The 16,299-nt window shown below is 40.2% G+C and overlaps 1 protein-coding gene across 1 annotated transcript in view; it reads left to right on the top strand.

Annotated features, from left to right (window-relative positions):
- Window positions 1–16,299, top strand: part of COL22A1 (collagen type XXII alpha 1 chain) — a 108,156-nt gene that overhangs the window by 52,590 nt on the left and 39,267 nt on the right. Inside the window, exons 13-27 of the mRNA XM_053466159.1 lie at window positions 1,109–1,162; window positions 1,527–1,580; window positions 1,759–1,812; window positions 3,116–3,169; window positions 3,863–3,907; window positions 9,270–9,323; window positions 10,741–10,794; window positions 11,237–11,281; window positions 11,560–11,589; window positions 12,575–12,628; window positions 13,562–13,615; window positions 13,856–13,909; window positions 14,560–14,613; window positions 15,265–15,318; window positions 15,426–15,479. Of these exons, the coding sequence (XP_053322134.1) occupies window positions 1,109–1,162; window positions 1,527–1,580; window positions 1,759–1,812; window positions 3,116–3,169; window positions 3,863–3,907; window positions 9,270–9,323; window positions 10,741–10,794; window positions 11,237–11,281; window positions 11,560–11,589; window positions 12,575–12,628; window positions 13,562–13,615; window positions 13,856–13,909; window positions 14,560–14,613; window positions 15,265–15,318; window positions 15,426–15,479 (768 nt within the window). The remainder of the gene's footprint in view (window positions 1–1,108; window positions 1,163–1,526; window positions 1,581–1,758; window positions 1,813–3,115; window positions 3,170–3,862; window positions 3,908–9,269; window positions 9,324–10,740; window positions 10,795–11,236; window positions 11,282–11,559; window positions 11,590–12,574; window positions 12,629–13,561; window positions 13,616–13,855; window positions 13,910–14,559; window positions 14,614–15,264; window positions 15,319–15,425; window positions 15,480–16,299) is intronic.

Genomic DNA, 16,299 nt, shown 5'->3' with positions numbered 1-16,299 from the left:
GAAGCGGCAAGGGTGTAGAGCAGATTCTCCAAGATTGGAAAATAAGTCATTAATCTTACTTAAAAGCATAGACAAAGAGAGAATGTTACGAGTCTAACGCGAACCATTGTGTCCGATCGTGGGAACGCTGCCCACATCATCAGATGTTATGTAGATTAGCCCAGGGCCAACGTACAATGAATAAAACCATCTGAAAAAAAAGATATTATTCTGATATCTTTCAAAATAAACTGCAACAAATTCATTAACTTCACAACAAACATTAACATAAAACATAAAAAAATCTAACGTAACGATTACAAAATAAAGGAATTGGCCAATATCAGATCATTTTTCATCTCCGAAGGTATGGAATGAGGCATAAGGAAAAGAAAGGTGATAAACATTATGTTCAGGTTTAAACTTGGTGAAATCACAGGCATGTTTAAAGATCAACGCGTTGGAAATCCACATAAATATCCAGCCGCGTCCATCTTCAGCCTAGAAGTCTTCAAAGAGCTCGATGGCCAAATTTCATATTTCATTCAGCAAGAAAACAAAAATGATCGGTTTCAATCCTTGGAATTCTGGAATGAATTCAAAAAAAAACCTCATAGAACGCTTACTGATCGTAATAGTCAACTGGTGGAAAGAAATGCGATGAATGTTTGACAATTCTTGTGGTTTTAGCTACAGGTAAAAAAGACAAGTAGTGAGCAGCTGTAAATGGGTGATTTAAAATGAATATTTAAAAAAAAGACAAAGGAGACAAGACAAATGTAGACAGTCCTGTCAGTATAGGCTTAACATTATAACTATAAGCAATTATATCCAACTGTCGGACTATGTCCAACCAGACTTAGAGTGCCATGGCCGCCATCGCCAGCCTGACCCTGTGTCTATCCCATGCATGATTAAGTTATATACGATAACTATAACATATTGTTTACTTGTAGTTTAGTGGAATCCACAGCTCTATATCATTAGAATGGTGTCACTTGGTCTTCGGTTGCCGTGATGCTTCCAGTCTTGGGAGACCCTCGTTGCCTAGAACTGTGGCAGTGTGGTAGCTGGGCCAATTGGGACCCATTTAGGAATCCCAATGCTGATAAATATCTTTTTGTTCTAGGGTGAAGAAGGGAAAGTAGGACCTCCAGGCAGTAAAGGTGAAAGAGGAGAGAAGGTAAGGCTCCTTTTTTTTTAAGATTTCGGTTCGTGGTGTTTATTGTATTTAGATTTACTTGCTTTATTATACAGATTTGACAACCTTATATATTTAATACATGACCTAATAAAAACCGAACAACGCCTCCATGGTTAAACCGAGGCAACTCAGGACTTCAATATGGCAGCTTTCATAAAAAAAAACTATAATGCACATTGTACTATAAAAGACAAACTCACCTTCATTAGAACTGCTATTTAATTATTATTTATGGGAAGACTCTCCACCAGGGCGAAAGAAAGCTTCATCCATCACGGTGATGTCAGCAAATTGTATTTTATTTTTTATTGCTGTCAAGATTTTTTGTCCTCTTATTCTTTAGGGGTCCCTGGGTCTCCCTGGTCCTTTTGGAAGAGATGGGGCAAAAGGAGAGAGGGTGAGATTTCTTATATTAAGAATTATAATACCAAAAAAAATCTTATTGAACTATATTCTTTTCTGTGTTATACATCTAATTTTCTGATTGGTTCTACACGTTTTTTTTTGTGTTTTTTTTTTTAATGAAACACATGACAAACTCAAACAATATTGTAACGTAGTATGTTCTCTTTCAGGGAGATAAAGGCGAGAATGGTGAAATTGGGATAGCTGGCCCCCCCGGTCCCATGGTAGGTCTATCACTATTCTTATCTTAATATCGCTCATGAACATCCAAGGAAAAAATATTTTTTTTACTACGTGTCGACTGACCGTGAACAATATTGCGAATCCATCTGTGAATGTCAAGACGATGAATTCCAACCTGATGGTAAAGTCTCAATACAGTTAGCGTGGTCCTAGCGTGGTCCTAGTAGGTTGTCTTCAACGTATACATTGCGAAGGGTCAATGAGATCATGCATGTCCTTCTAAGCCCAGAACCAATATGGAAACAAAGAGTTATTATTAGGTAAATTTTGTTTTCAATGCAATGCGGTTTAATTGGATTAAATATTGAAACAAGGTGTACTTTGGTGGGAATTGACCTAATTCCTTCCACAGCAGTGGTTGGCCGATTGTACCTAACCCTATGGCCGAAGAAGATGGTAGCAACAGTATCTACAGCATCTCTCTGTAGCATGTACATCGAGGGGATGGCCATTTAATATAAAATCTAGCAGGTTCCCGGAGGAACTCGGCCAACATACTGGGTTCCCTGCTTGTTCAGAGGTGTCACGTGTACTCTGACCCATCTTGAGGAGCAAACCTCAATGTTTAGGATTCTGGTGTCCTGCCAGGCTGTCCGTGAAAGAAATTGGGTTGTCATCCTCCTGAAAATCAGCAATGGATATATAATGACTACCTTTCACAGCTTCTGTGACATCGAGTAAAGCAAAAACTATAAAATGATGTCAGACGAGGGGCGATAAATAAAATGTCTTTATGTGCCGTGAAATTCCGTTTCAATTAAAATTCTGCCGATTCCAGGAAGTCCGTAAGAGACAAAATAGAAAACAAAAACATTTGTTTCGGATAAATTGGAAGAGGACATTGTCGGAGCCCAGTGTACTGTAGACTTCATTATCCCCGAGCTGGCCATCGGTGGCAGACACTGATATGGAACTGGATTTAATCCAGAAAACTCCGTCAAGTGTGAAGGCAGGATTGATGGTGAAAAATGGGATTTTCTGCTCTGCGATTTGCAGGAAATGATGTCGGTTCTGGGAAAGCCGAAAGAAACAATCCCATTTTGTTGTTTTATTTCCTAATGAACGTGTATCACTGTGTGAAAAAACACATGCTTGTTTGTGCGTCTTGTGTTTGAAGATTAGAATCCTGATAAACGTTCTGTAAGCATTAAGTAATACTGGCTCCTGGGGGGTTCCAAAATGTAATTATATGACAAATATTAATATAATTACAGATATATTAGTACATTAAGTTAACGAAGTCTACTGGTAAATTTATAACATATATATTTTTTATCTTTAAAGGGATTAGAAGGACCCAGGGGACCAGAGGGCCCACCAGGCCAAACCGGATCGCCGGTAAGTCACAGTTCCCACAGCCTGTAAGAGGGTAATTTCCAAAGGGAGCCTCAAGGACAAACGCTTCTTATGTCACCATCTCGGGTGGGACCTCAGGGCTGACGTTTGGGAGAATATAATGGAACCTGATGACAATGGACCTCCATATTCTGTTCTTAGTTGATGAGATGCAGAGTTGCTTGGAGCTATCCATGCGCAAGCACAATAGCCCGTCTAGCCAATAACGGTGCCATCTACATGGGTGGATCATAGTCGGGATCCATTATGATTCCGCTGGCCGTGGGGTTGGTGGCATTAAAGAAGGTCCTGCTTTTGGCAATATTATAATACATAAAGCCCTTAAACTTGAACAAATCTACTCCTGAGCTAATTCTGGGAAATGGCTATTCTGGGAACAGATTTAATAAGCGATGAAGTAACAGACTTTTTCCATGTTTTTTATTCTAAGGAACCGTATTTTATGGCCAATAATAAAATAGTTTGCATCACAATATATTGCCTCTAGATTTCCAGCTCTTAACAACTCTTACTCCTGGTTTTCCAAAAAATATGAATAACATGATACACCCTATATCCTCATTATGCTGATTCTTCTTAACATGTTTTTTTCCAGCCCTAATTAACTATATTCCAACTGTGTGTTTGTGTTACCTGTATTTGAATATCAACTTGTTGTTCAACTTGTTGTCGCAGGGCTTACAAGGTGAAAGAGGAGAGAGGGGTTCAAGAGGAGAAAAGGTAATAGCCTGTACCAACATTATATAAGTTGGCATTTATGGGTTCTGTAAATTAATTTGAGTCTTCTAAGACCGGCCAACTCCATGTTCTCGGAATTTAATTTTATTTATGACAATAACTCCCCTACTACCAAAGTTTTACAAATATGTCATTTATCAGGAAACTATATGGTCTTTTTTGGATGATCTGCACCATGCTTGGTACCATCGCTGTTCCTTACCTTATCAGATATTGTATATTTATAAGTTACTATCTGCCCCGGATCTTCTCTGCCCACGAGAATGGAGATCCACCATCCCCTGCCAGGTTTTGGCTGCGTTATATTCTTTTATACCCTGTCGGTAGAAGACGGAGAGTCACGTAAGCCTTCGGGACCTCAGAAGACCGCTTTTGCAGATGGCGTTCCGTCTGATGAGAGAGTCCCCGAGAGCTTCTGTGATTCTATGTGCTGTGGCGTAACGTAAACTAATCACCGCCGAGTATTTGAGGTCTACCAACAAATCAAGTGTAAGGTTTACAAGATATGATTAAAATGCAAACCATTCCTGAAATACACCCAACGGGGGAGAGCTTATCGGGAAGTCTGTGTAACTTATGTGTATCTCTTGTTATTATTATTCATCTTAAAGGAGATCTCTTACACATTTTTTCTTATTCCTAGTATCAGAGTATAAATGTTTTAAAAAATACTTTTTTCCTTTTTAACCCCTTAATGACAAAGCCCATACATGTACGGGCTCAAAATTGCATTGTTTTTAATGCCTATTGTCCTTAAGGGGTTAAACCAGTTGTAGTTTTTGCCCCATAATATAATGTTTTCAGGCAGCTGCATATTAACTGTTGTGTTCTCGCTCCGTTATCTGAACCCCGACTCCTTATCATACTGCCTGTGGGGAACTATAGAATGGCTCAGTCTTAATCACCCAGTCAGACCCTTTGACTAATGAAAGTCTATGGAGGAACGGACTTCACATCTAAAAGTCGATCGGTTGTTTCAGTTTTCCAAATTCTTCCAAATTTCAACTGGCAGAACACAAATTCTTGAATAATTGACATCATCATTATGACATCATATCTCGGCACTCTACCTTTTAAAGGATTGCGACACTGGGTGGTCTTGGCGCGGCCCTCCATAGTGTTAATGGGTTGGTGGAGGAGATCAGTGAGCTTCAGGAGGCTCCATGTTACGAGGCAGAGAAACTTTCGCCCTCCTGGACTTAACTCCGCTGATCTTATCACCATAGAAACCAGTGGTCGTTGTTATGGAGATTAAGGCTACCTTTTTAACAAATTCACTTTGAAAAATGGCTGAAGGCTAGACGGCAGGGCAGGGTCCTTGTATAGTTTTTTTTTATTTGTTACCCACCCAATGTTTAAACTGTACAGCGCTGCACAATATGTTAGCAGAATACGTAAAAATAATGATATTAGTGAAGTCGATCAGCGGCTGTCCAGCAAAAGGGCAATTGGCTCAATGCTTTATGGCGGAGGAGCTTTCGCTCCCTCGGAGACCAAACTCTTAACATTACATTTATTTATCAGTGTCTGGTTGAATGGGATCGATGCAGAATAATACTGAAGCAGGATATTAAATGGTTAAATGAAACACAATAAAGTATTCTTCAGCTAGAAGAGCTAGGCAGCCTAATGTGTGGTTTACCACTGCCCCCTACTGGCGCTCGACTGAATGACGACAATCCAAATGTTTTTTTCTGAAGGATTACGGTATTTTGTTTTTTTTATTTTTGCTATAATGTTGTATACGTATATGAAAAAAACAGATCCGCCCCCCAAAGTTTAACCTTTTCAAGACATCGGTGTTCCCCCAAAAATCAATCCCCATCCAAACAAGAGAGCAAAAACACACACGGCATTAATAATGCTTGAATGTATAAATAACAGGGCTGTGTATACGACACGTGTTACTTGTCTGAGCGTGTAATGTGAATAGTCTGGACTCTTGGTATGGGCTTGTAACGCTATACCTACCAAGTGTATCTGCTTAGGAGGAACAGTCCCTCTTCAGGACCAAAATCCCTGTGTCCCATTCTGAAGGTAGCAAATCCCTACCAAAAACATTGGAGGATCTCATGCTTTGGCTTGATTTCTGTTGCATTATCAACAATTTTCTCTTATGAACTCTTTTTCTTTTTCCTCTTCTCTCTCCCTATATTCTCTCTCTCTCTCTCTCTCTCTCTCTCTCTCTCTCCTCTCTCTCTCTGTCTGCTTTTCTGTCACACACTCTCCCTCTCTCTCCCCCTCTCAGTCTCTCTCCATCTCTCTCTCTTTCTCAATTATTCTGCTCATCCTATTGGGTTTTTGTCGGGAATACGTAATCGCCACGTGACACAAAAGCATACACTGATAGGATGTTGCCAAGGAAACTGTTAAAAGTTTCTGTGCTGTTTTTATGTGATGGAAAGAACAAAATGTCAGATCTCCTAATATCTATATTCATGCTATATGAAAATATACCTCTATTAGTCAAGGAGAACATGGAGTCTGATACCTTCATTGCAGGGTCAATGCAGAAAAAGATGTACATAAGTTTCTTAAACATTCAGGACCTCAGTGGTCTCTTCTTCAGATGGCAAGCACATTTATTCTGAATATTTTGGTTTTGGCAGATTGACCAGAATTGCAACAATTGTCCCTATTCTGTAGCCATTGACATTGAGTATCGTTCATCTGACCCGATGGCAGTGAGTGGGGTGCCTTATCCTGTCTAGCCAGTGTGTCAGTGCGCTGGTTCCCAGTATAAATGAATAATCCACCCAGTATACGGGCAGCCGCAGTGGGCGTCCGGAGCTCACTATTCATTGGGATTTCAAACATCAGAGACGATAGTCATTTACAGCATTAACCCCGTCTGCGCTGGGTTTCTCATCCGTCACATCTTATTTTAATGGACAAAAACAAGGACATTTCTAAGTGACCCCCCCCCATATTAACTATACATTATACAGGGTTGGCTTGGCCCTTCTTGCAGGAGAAGCTCCCGGAGGTCAGCCCTGGACTCAAGTGAAGGAGTTCAACCTCACAACAAGTTATGGTTTACTCAATAAACCCCAAAATATGTTTCTGTGGTTGCTCAGTGACTATAAATCCCAAGATGCTTCACCACGAAGCAAATTATGGGCATCCTTCAGCTACCGTTCATCAGAACTACAATTCCCATCATCCCCAGGTTTTAGGAGACTGGCTGTGCCCCTCAGTGGGGGGGGCATCAATGAAAATAGAGATTATATATATTATATTGGATTAGAAAATGTATCGCCCTCTAAAGATGTCATCCCTTAGTTGACGTATAAAACCTCGAAGATGAGACCTCCGAGGTCCCAAGTGCTTTTTTTCCTCTATTGGCCCCATAAAAGGTATTTCAGAAATATCCATTTTTTTAAGGAATTACATCAGGTTCACTGACAAGCAGGGGCGGAACTAGGAACCACAGGGCCCTGGCGCGAAAATTGCCCTGGGGCCCCCAACAGCTTGTCTGTGCCATCATTGCCCTCAAACAGCTTACACATCCATGCTCATACATAAACACGTACATATACACACATACAATTACACATCCAGCCCCACACACAATGACACATCCATGCTCACACACACACACAAATACACATTCATGCTCACACACACACAAATACACATTCATGCTCACACACACACAAATACACATCCATGCTCACACACACACAATTACACATCCATGCTCACACACACACAATTACACATTCATGCTCACACTGTGCGAGCAGCCTTGGCTTTTCCGCAGGGTCCTGTGACATAATGTGCCCCCGATACACTTCTGTCTCCCCGTGCCGGTTCAAAATGGTTTAGAAAGGGCCCTTAACACCTGGCGGCCAGGGTCGGAAGGGCCCCTTCTAAACGATTTTGAATCAGGACGTGGAGAGACGAACAAGGGGTCGCACCGGGGCCCCTAGAGTCACGCCGGTGCTGACAAGATTCTTCATGGATTCCATTTGTAAGAACTCGCAGCAGGTGAGTTCATCTCTACAAACTCTTCCATCCAAAAGAATGAATCGAGAAATAATTCCATCAGTGGCGACGTTTGAAAGACGTTCGATTGCTACTCAGGACCTTCGGTAATTCAGATGTCACAATGTGTTTCTAGCAAAAAGCCGAGACTTCAATCAGTATTCCGACGATCGCCGAGACGCCTCAAAGAGAGAGTGCGAGGAACGCTCCGAGCCGCCGAACGAAGATGGCTTGAAGTAGCAATATATTTCTTGTTATTGCGCTATCACACTTCAGTAGGGCTGGGAATTAGTTTTTTTTTTCTTCTTTTCCTGCATTGAGAATTGAATCTGAACTCAGTTGTGTAGCGGAGGATAACACAATACATTCTATACATTCAAAAGCTCTTAATGTTACTTTGTATACAACCTATACATCATTCAAAGATTTGGGGTAACTTAGAGACATAGAATTTGTCGGCAGATCAGTCGCTGGTCTCGTCTTAGATTCAGGAGCCGTATGTCTATCCCATGCATGTTTAATCCCCTCATTGTATTACCCTCTACCACTTCTGCTGGGAGGCTGTTCCATTTATCTGTGACCCTCTCAGGGTACTAACGCATAAACTCTTGTTTACCCTACAGTTCACAGATGTCAAGATTACTGTTTCCTGCCTAAAAGCAGATGTTAGGGCGTCTTATTACACACTATGACATCATTACTGTCCATGTTGTCATGCAACACTTGTAATGTCATGTTTACACTTTGTACAACGCTGCAGCATATGAGGCCGCTATATAGATCAATAAATACCAATAATTAGCTAGTAAGCGTTAAATTTTTTGAAAAAAAATCACAAAGGGCTGGTCTGATTCAGCCCGGGATGGTCCAGGTCAGACTGGTCAACAATTTTGGATGTGCATGGGGAGGCAGGGGCGCACAATATTGAAAAGCCGAGGTTCCTCGCAGTGTGTGTAAGCATGTGTATGTGTGTTAGCGTCAGTGTGTACGTGTGTATGCATGTGTCTGCCAGTGTGTATTTTGGGGGGGGGGCCGAGGGGAGCCACTGGGCTTTATGTACCCCCAGGCCAGAAGGTGCCGGCCCCCCATTGCGCCCCGGGCATATTTGTTTACCTAGCGTGACGTCACTAATCTCAGTGGGGCAATACTGTATCCAATGCCCTACCACAAAGCCAGGTTACCGGGTGACAGCCTGGGGCATTTACTTTGTACCGGCTTCTCCTGCCAGATACCTTCTAACGGGACGTGATCCATAATACAGTGAAGAAAAAAAAAAAAAAGATAAAAAAGTTTATTTTAAAGAGTAAATATACAATTCGCTAATATATGAAATACTGTTGCATTTTTCGTTTACCAGGGGGAGAGAGGAATTGATGGATTTCCTGGAAAGCCGGGGTCCGAGGGCAGAGAAGTAAGTAAAAAATGTTAATAATAACAATAATAACAATAATATCAACAATGGATATTTTAGCTAGAAATGAAGACATATTAAGAGGTCCCACCTAATCTGCTAAACGCAACCCCCTTGTAACTCCAGTAAATACCCCGTCAGAGGCCTCATCCTTAGTATTGTTGAATGCCCCAGAAGTAATTCTTTAACCCCTTAATGACAAAGCCTGTACATGTATGGGCTCAAAACGCATTGTTTTCAATGGGTTTAGGGACCGCCCATTGTCCTTAAGGGGTTAATCATGTCAAATTTGGCCTCGTTATTAATTTTGGCTGGGAACTCTTAATTGTCATGTGACAGAACAACTGATGGGTGCTTGCCACGGAAAGTGAAAAATATTCTAAAGGGTTCTATGATTTTTTTTTTTTTTAACGCAATTAAGCCTTTAGAGCAGGGGTGTCCAGCCTGCGGCCCTTCAGCTGCTGCAGGACTACATCTCCCATCCTCCTCAGCTGAAAGAGCATTATGGGAGATGTAGTCCCGCAGCAGCCGGAGGGCCGCAGGTTGGACTCCCCTGCTTTAGAGGAAAGAATGAAATGACGGATCTGTTAAGATTTTTTTTGCCCAACATACAAGTAATGGAACAGCGTCTTTAAATCAGATCTCCCGTTTTCCTAAATACCGTATTCCACAGTTCTGTACCCAAAATAAACCTTTTTTTTAAGTGTAAAATGAAAGATTTAAGGTCAGAATAAGCAATGTGTATGCACTCGAATCCACGCACCATCAGCATGCCGGGGAACTTTCTAAACGAGCTGATCTCGAGTCTCTTTAAGTATTAACCCTGTAATGGCTAACATGCAGAGTCTATGTAGCAACCCATCTAACGTGTTAACCAAATGTCGCTAATACCGGTCGCCATGGAAACCTTGACTTGTCATTATTTAAAGATACGCTTAATCGAGTCACCTGCATTCAAGCAGGAATAAAAGCCATAAAATACTGGTAGTCGTAGCACTAATCGCAAGGATCAGATATTATCAGATCAAAATGGAATAGGAGGAAGTCGGCTCTGTGTGACCCTGAGAATCTGCCCCATTTACCCCGTGGTCCTGGAATTGGGGCGAAATCGCTTAGACTCAGACTGAGAGCTCCCAAGTTCTTCTTATCTAAAGCAGTGGATCTCAGCTCTGGGTCATGTATTAAAAAAATAATACATTGTTTGTTTTCAGGTAAGGATACAAAGACTTCTTATCATATAATGGAATGGCTCGGTCTTAATCACCCTGTCTGACACTCTGACTAATAAAAGTCTATAGAGAAATAGAGGAATATTTTATTTTTTCTTTACATCAGGAAACTATGCATTTAATGAGGGGTTTGGGTATAAATGTAACCTTCATGTAACCTTCACAATCACGATTATCTTGTGTCTTAGGGTCTTAAAGGCAGCGCTGGACCACCCGGTGTCGCGGGCGTTAAAGGAGACAGGGTAAGTGTTAAGCATAGATGCGTGCATTAACTCTTTGCGTGACAGCAGGGTAAGCATCTCCATAGCTTGTCCATCCAATGGTCCTATAGAAAGCAAGTAGTAGTGGATACATGGATACAGCCTATGGATGCAGTTTCACTACATTTGATGCTACTGAATAGAACCAAAGTAAGACACAGGTGATGCCTCAACTACATATATGGTTTAAATATGCAAATTAAATCTATTTCAAAATGAGAGAAATTAGAACAAGAGGCCATGATCTAAAACTAGAGGGTCAGAGGCTGAGAGAGTAGTAGATAAGTGGAACAGCCTCCCAATGAATTTGCTAACTGCTATGGAGTTCATCCTCACAGTTGCTGGTACGGTCCTAATGTTTGGGGGCTGTAGAGTGCTCAGGGTGTCCGTACGCTGTTGATGGATATTTTCTCATGGTTTACAGGGTGACAAAGGAGAAGCTGGACCACCAGGACTGCCGGGGAATGTTGTAAGGATTACGTACAAGCTTATTATTTTTTAATTATTTATATTATTTTTATATAAATAATGCAAAATGGAATTGTTCTATAGATAAATATAAATGTGTGTGTGTGTGTGTGTGTGTGTGTATATATATATATATATATTACTATCCTAAACCCTACAATTTTAAAGGACAATAACATAATTTATAATGCTTTTAAAAAAAATTAAAAATAATTATTTTGGCCTTTTACCATATAATAAACCTATTTAAGTTTTTGGGTTTTTTATTCATTATTTTAGGTCCAGATGGAAGGACTAAGAGGTGAACAGGTAAGAGCTTTTTATTAGTTTTGCATCAAACATCCTGAAATTCCGTGCGCGGGAAATAAAGTATCCTGCGTGGAAGGTGGAATCCCCGGGATATTTAATTTCTGAGGAATGCGTTGGTTTCTGGAAATAAAATCTAATGGAATCTGGAAGCGTTCTTATATTTACCGACTTTTCCTGCACCAGGACACTGGAGTGTGTATGAGGTCATGGGTGACATCATACCCAACCCATGGAACACTGGATCCGCTCTCACAATACTGTAATAACTGTAATACTAAAGGCAGAAATTCTTGCAGGCAGCACCAACAAACAAGACATAAGACAGGTATTCAGGATTAAGGTAGCCGATTCAGGACTCTTAGCAGCTATGAATTGTTGACCACAACATAGATGACGCAGAAGGTTTAGATTTAAGACTCTGGTAACAGCGAGGCTGCGGAAGAAACACAAGGGGTGCAGGGTAATGGCTTCCCGAGGCCTGGGGCCCCTCTGCACCACAGTGGCCCTGTGTTACGCCCATGCCTGGGGGGTTATGTATCAAAAGCTATTTTTGTGCAAAAGTTTTAAAAATGAGCCTTAAAAAATAACACGCAGTGGAATGTTGCTACTTTACGTGAGGCGCGGAACTTTTACTTAATACCGAACGACCTGGAAATTCATATAATTTATTATTTTTTAAGCAGCGATATTTTTGATTTTTAGAGAAATAAAAATACAATAATAAAAAATAAAATATAGCATTATATACCCTGTTGTTAAAAATGTGTAAAATTATAATCATGATAACAAAGCGTTTGCTACATCAAACTTCATAATTTTAACATTGATACCTTATTTTAATTAATAATGGTGTTTCTTATAAATTGAGCAATTGTTGTTATTTAAATGTTGACGTGGATACCTTATTACCGGATCTGTTTGCTCCATGTAGCATCTGGAATTGTCATTTATTATACAAACCACATCATTTTGTTCTATTTTGCAGGGATTGCCTGGTCCTCGAGGGCCGCAGGGTCCTATTGGACCACCTGGAGCAGTTGTGAGTGTTTATATATTTATATATATATTATTTTTTGAAAATTAATTTATTAATGGCGCCTTGTAGAGGGGAAAAAACGTAGGGACCACAGATAAGTCTCTAGGTTTGACCCGGAGTCTCTGGGTGAAGTACCGCTCATGGGGTCTCCTTTCTCTGGGAAGGGGAGTGGTGTTGCCTAGTCCCGCCTACATCAATCATATCCCCCACCCACTAAAGGCTGCTTCCTGTGGATAGCCCTGCCCTTAGGCATGACAAGCCCCACCTCCATGTGTGAATACCCCCCTACTCGCCAGAAGGGGGAGCACTTGCACTGGGAAGCCCCCAGACATGCACTTTAATTGTGGTTTATAAAGATGAGTTGTGATGGGGTCAATAATAATAATAATAAAACAAATTATTGTGAAAACTCACTACACCGGTGTATAAAATTATTACCCCCTGATTGGCTGACTGCTCCAAAGCTGGGAATTCTACATTTTCGCACAGCCTTCTATCGCAAGCTGTATTCGATTATACTACAAATATCTGCGGGACTGAGAATAAAAGTTTCATTATTGGGCAATAAAACTAATAATTGTGCCCGTTTCAGGGTTAAAAAACATTCATACCACTTTGAAGAGTCAGTGCTTGAACCTTCAGTGTCTTTAAATACATCTCGGATAGAAGAGTGATATGTTTGCAGACGTCATCTTATTGACGATAGTTGCCCTATATATAGTAGTATATACATATATAGTTAATATGCTGTTGTAAGAAAATATATAATTTTACCAAATCGGTCAAAAACTGTTTCCCTGCCATCTTCAAATAAGATTTTATTATTCTTTCTTATCGGCTCTCTAAACTTTTTTTTACGTACCATCTTTTATGTCAGGATTTGAATAATGAATAAATTATTACATTTTTTATGTTTTTTTTTTCTCTTTCTTAAAGGGACCCGAAGGACCTAAAGGAAGCCCTGGACTGCCAGGTCTCGAAGGACAAAGGGTGAGGAATTTTATGGTTTACATTTTTTAATTGATCTTTAGTGATCACGCCTTTTTTAAAAAAAAATAAATCATAAAATATGATTAAAAAAATACAAATTACAGGTTAAATGGACAGTTATAGCCTTTTTTAGGGATCAGCGAAGCAATCATTTTTGTTGCCCCTATAGCCATGTTTCAGGCATGGAGGATGATGTTACTTAAATATATATTCTTTTTTTTATTCTATGGTATTTCATAGGGGCCGAAAGGAGGAGATGGTTTGCCGGGAGTGGATGGCCTTCCTGGACCTCAAGTGAGTTAAATGTTTAATTGTAGCAAGAACTGCAAGAACAGTTGTCAAGGTGGGATTCCATATCTCGTTACTCTAATCACAGTGGGGTTTACATTGAAAAGACACATACTTTCCAACTTTTCGGGTGTCCAAACTATTACATAAGGGAAGCACTTACATAAAATTTTACATTAAAAATAACAACAATAACAGGAAAAAAAACACAAAAATAAATTGGTACAGCAAGAGAGGACGGTTCTGCATTTGTGATTTTACAATCCATAACTTCAGATGTGGGAGCTCCCTGGCACTGATGGGGTTAAAACCTGTTCTGTCCTGCTATTTACTCAACTTGATTTATCATCAAAAGAATTGTGATCCTTGAGCTCCATCTAGTGTTCATAAATCAGAATGCACACTTTATTTATTTTTCATTAAAGAGATATTCCAGCCATCATATGTGATTTAATACATATGGGATAGGTTAGAGCCCCCTTTAAATTTCCCCTTTTTCCCTGCCGCCTTCTTTACAAACAGTAGTTATGAACAATACAAACAAATGATGTTTTGTTTTGTTTCTGACTTTCTAGATTCCAGTGGGATATGTATTAATTTGATACGTTTGTGAAGTCTATTTGCTATTTTATTTATCTATTTATTGTTTGTTACAGGGACCCCCAGGGCCGCCTGGAGTTACTGGACCGCCAGGAGATACAGGTCTTCAAGTAAGGAAATTTAATCATCCATATTTCATTCAACAAGGGTTAAAATTAGACTATAATAATTAATTGTTATAGTTACTGTTACAGCCTTGCCACCATAACTACATGCCCCATAATAAGAGTACCCCCCCATCCTTAGTAAAACCAACCCCATACCCCGTTAACATTTCAAGTGTGCAAATTGGGGGGGGTTATGGCGAGAGGCAAAGGGAAGGATCGGCCCAGTAAGTGGGAATGGTCACTTTGGCAAGTGATCAGGGTAGGGGGCATAGCCACAGAATAAGAGCTAAATGTAGTATCTTTCCAACTGGCTGATGCTAAGCAGGTCTGTGCTTGAAAATTAGGACTGTCCCATGAAAACAGGGCTGTTGGGAGGTATCCAATGCTCTAAATAAAGACGCAAACTAATTTGAAATATATAAATGCAGATTAGCGATATATATCGGGATTACATACCACGCTCTCACCATTCCCGTACCTTTATTCCCAAACAAGAACCGGCCCGTCTTGGACACCGGGGGGTGAAGAAGTGACTCTGTATGTGCTAGTTTTGCTCTGCTTTGTATCAACCTGCTCTGGGCAAACTTCCCTGGGAGAATGCAGCGACATCATTATCATTACGAGTTCATTATGTTATTCGTTTCTGGTTTTTAGGGCTTGCCGGGTGAAATAGGCTTCCCTGGAAAACCAGGAAAAATTGGATTAACGGTGAGTCATCCGCTCGGGATGCAATGAAATATTACGCACGCCATACGTTTGGGGGAAAAAATCGTACATACTGTATATATTTATATAATATTGTTTTAATGTCTCAGGGAGCGCCTGGAAAAGCTGGGATGGACGGTCTCCCCGGACCAATTGGCCCAAAGGTACATATTTGGACTCTAGAGGAATTTCCCAATCTTTATATTATTGATTTATGATTTATTATTTAGAATGTATATATAATATAATATATATAATATAATGTCTATTTGTCCAGCTGAGACCGGTTATCAGCATACAGTAAGATATAAAGTCACATAAACTTTGAAGAATAGACCTCTACGACCTCTACAAAGTATCAGCTTTCACTAAAGGTTCCGTCTTCTCTCGGACCAATGTTTTTCCAATTATATATATTATAGATTGCATTTTGTAGCATGCTGTGTGATTCAAACTTAGAAGATCTGTCACCTTTTTCTTTCCGCTGAAGAAACTTTTCCCACCTATCAGAGTTTGCTGTTGTGTCTCATGCCAACTAAGCAATCCTTGGAAAACGATGAACGAGGCCAATCTGACGCGATTGAGAGTTATTTCCATGAAGCTTTTAGGGGTTTAACATTAGAGTAGGTGGAACGCGTAGGGGAACGTTCTTCATCGATTCCATGTGCTGGCTATACGTCGGCACGCAGTCGATAGGATCTCTTTCTATAAAGACCTTGATATCTAAAGCATGCTTTCAACAGGGCAAATAGTGATTAAACCCTGTACTTAATCACCCCCATGGAATCTCCCTTTGCCTGCGAGGTCTAGTAAATGGAGGTTAATGATAAAGTGTTTCCTTTGGAGCAGTCTGAAGCAGATGGCATGATAAATGGATAGATAGATAGATAGATAGATAGATAGATAGATAGATGGATAGATAGATGGATGGATAGATTATAGATAGATGGATAGATAGATAGATAGCTAGATAGATAGATACAT

The sequence above is a fragment of the Spea bombifrons genome, chromosome 5, assembly GCF_027358695.1.
Source record: "Spea bombifrons isolate aSpeBom1 chromosome 5, aSpeBom1.2.pri, whole genome shotgun sequence".
Lineage (NCBI taxonomy): Eukaryota > Metazoa > Chordata > Amphibia > Anura > Pelobatidae > Spea > Spea bombifrons.
Note: the sequence above shows the minus strand (reverse complement) of the source record. Positions and strands in the feature narration are given on the sequence as shown.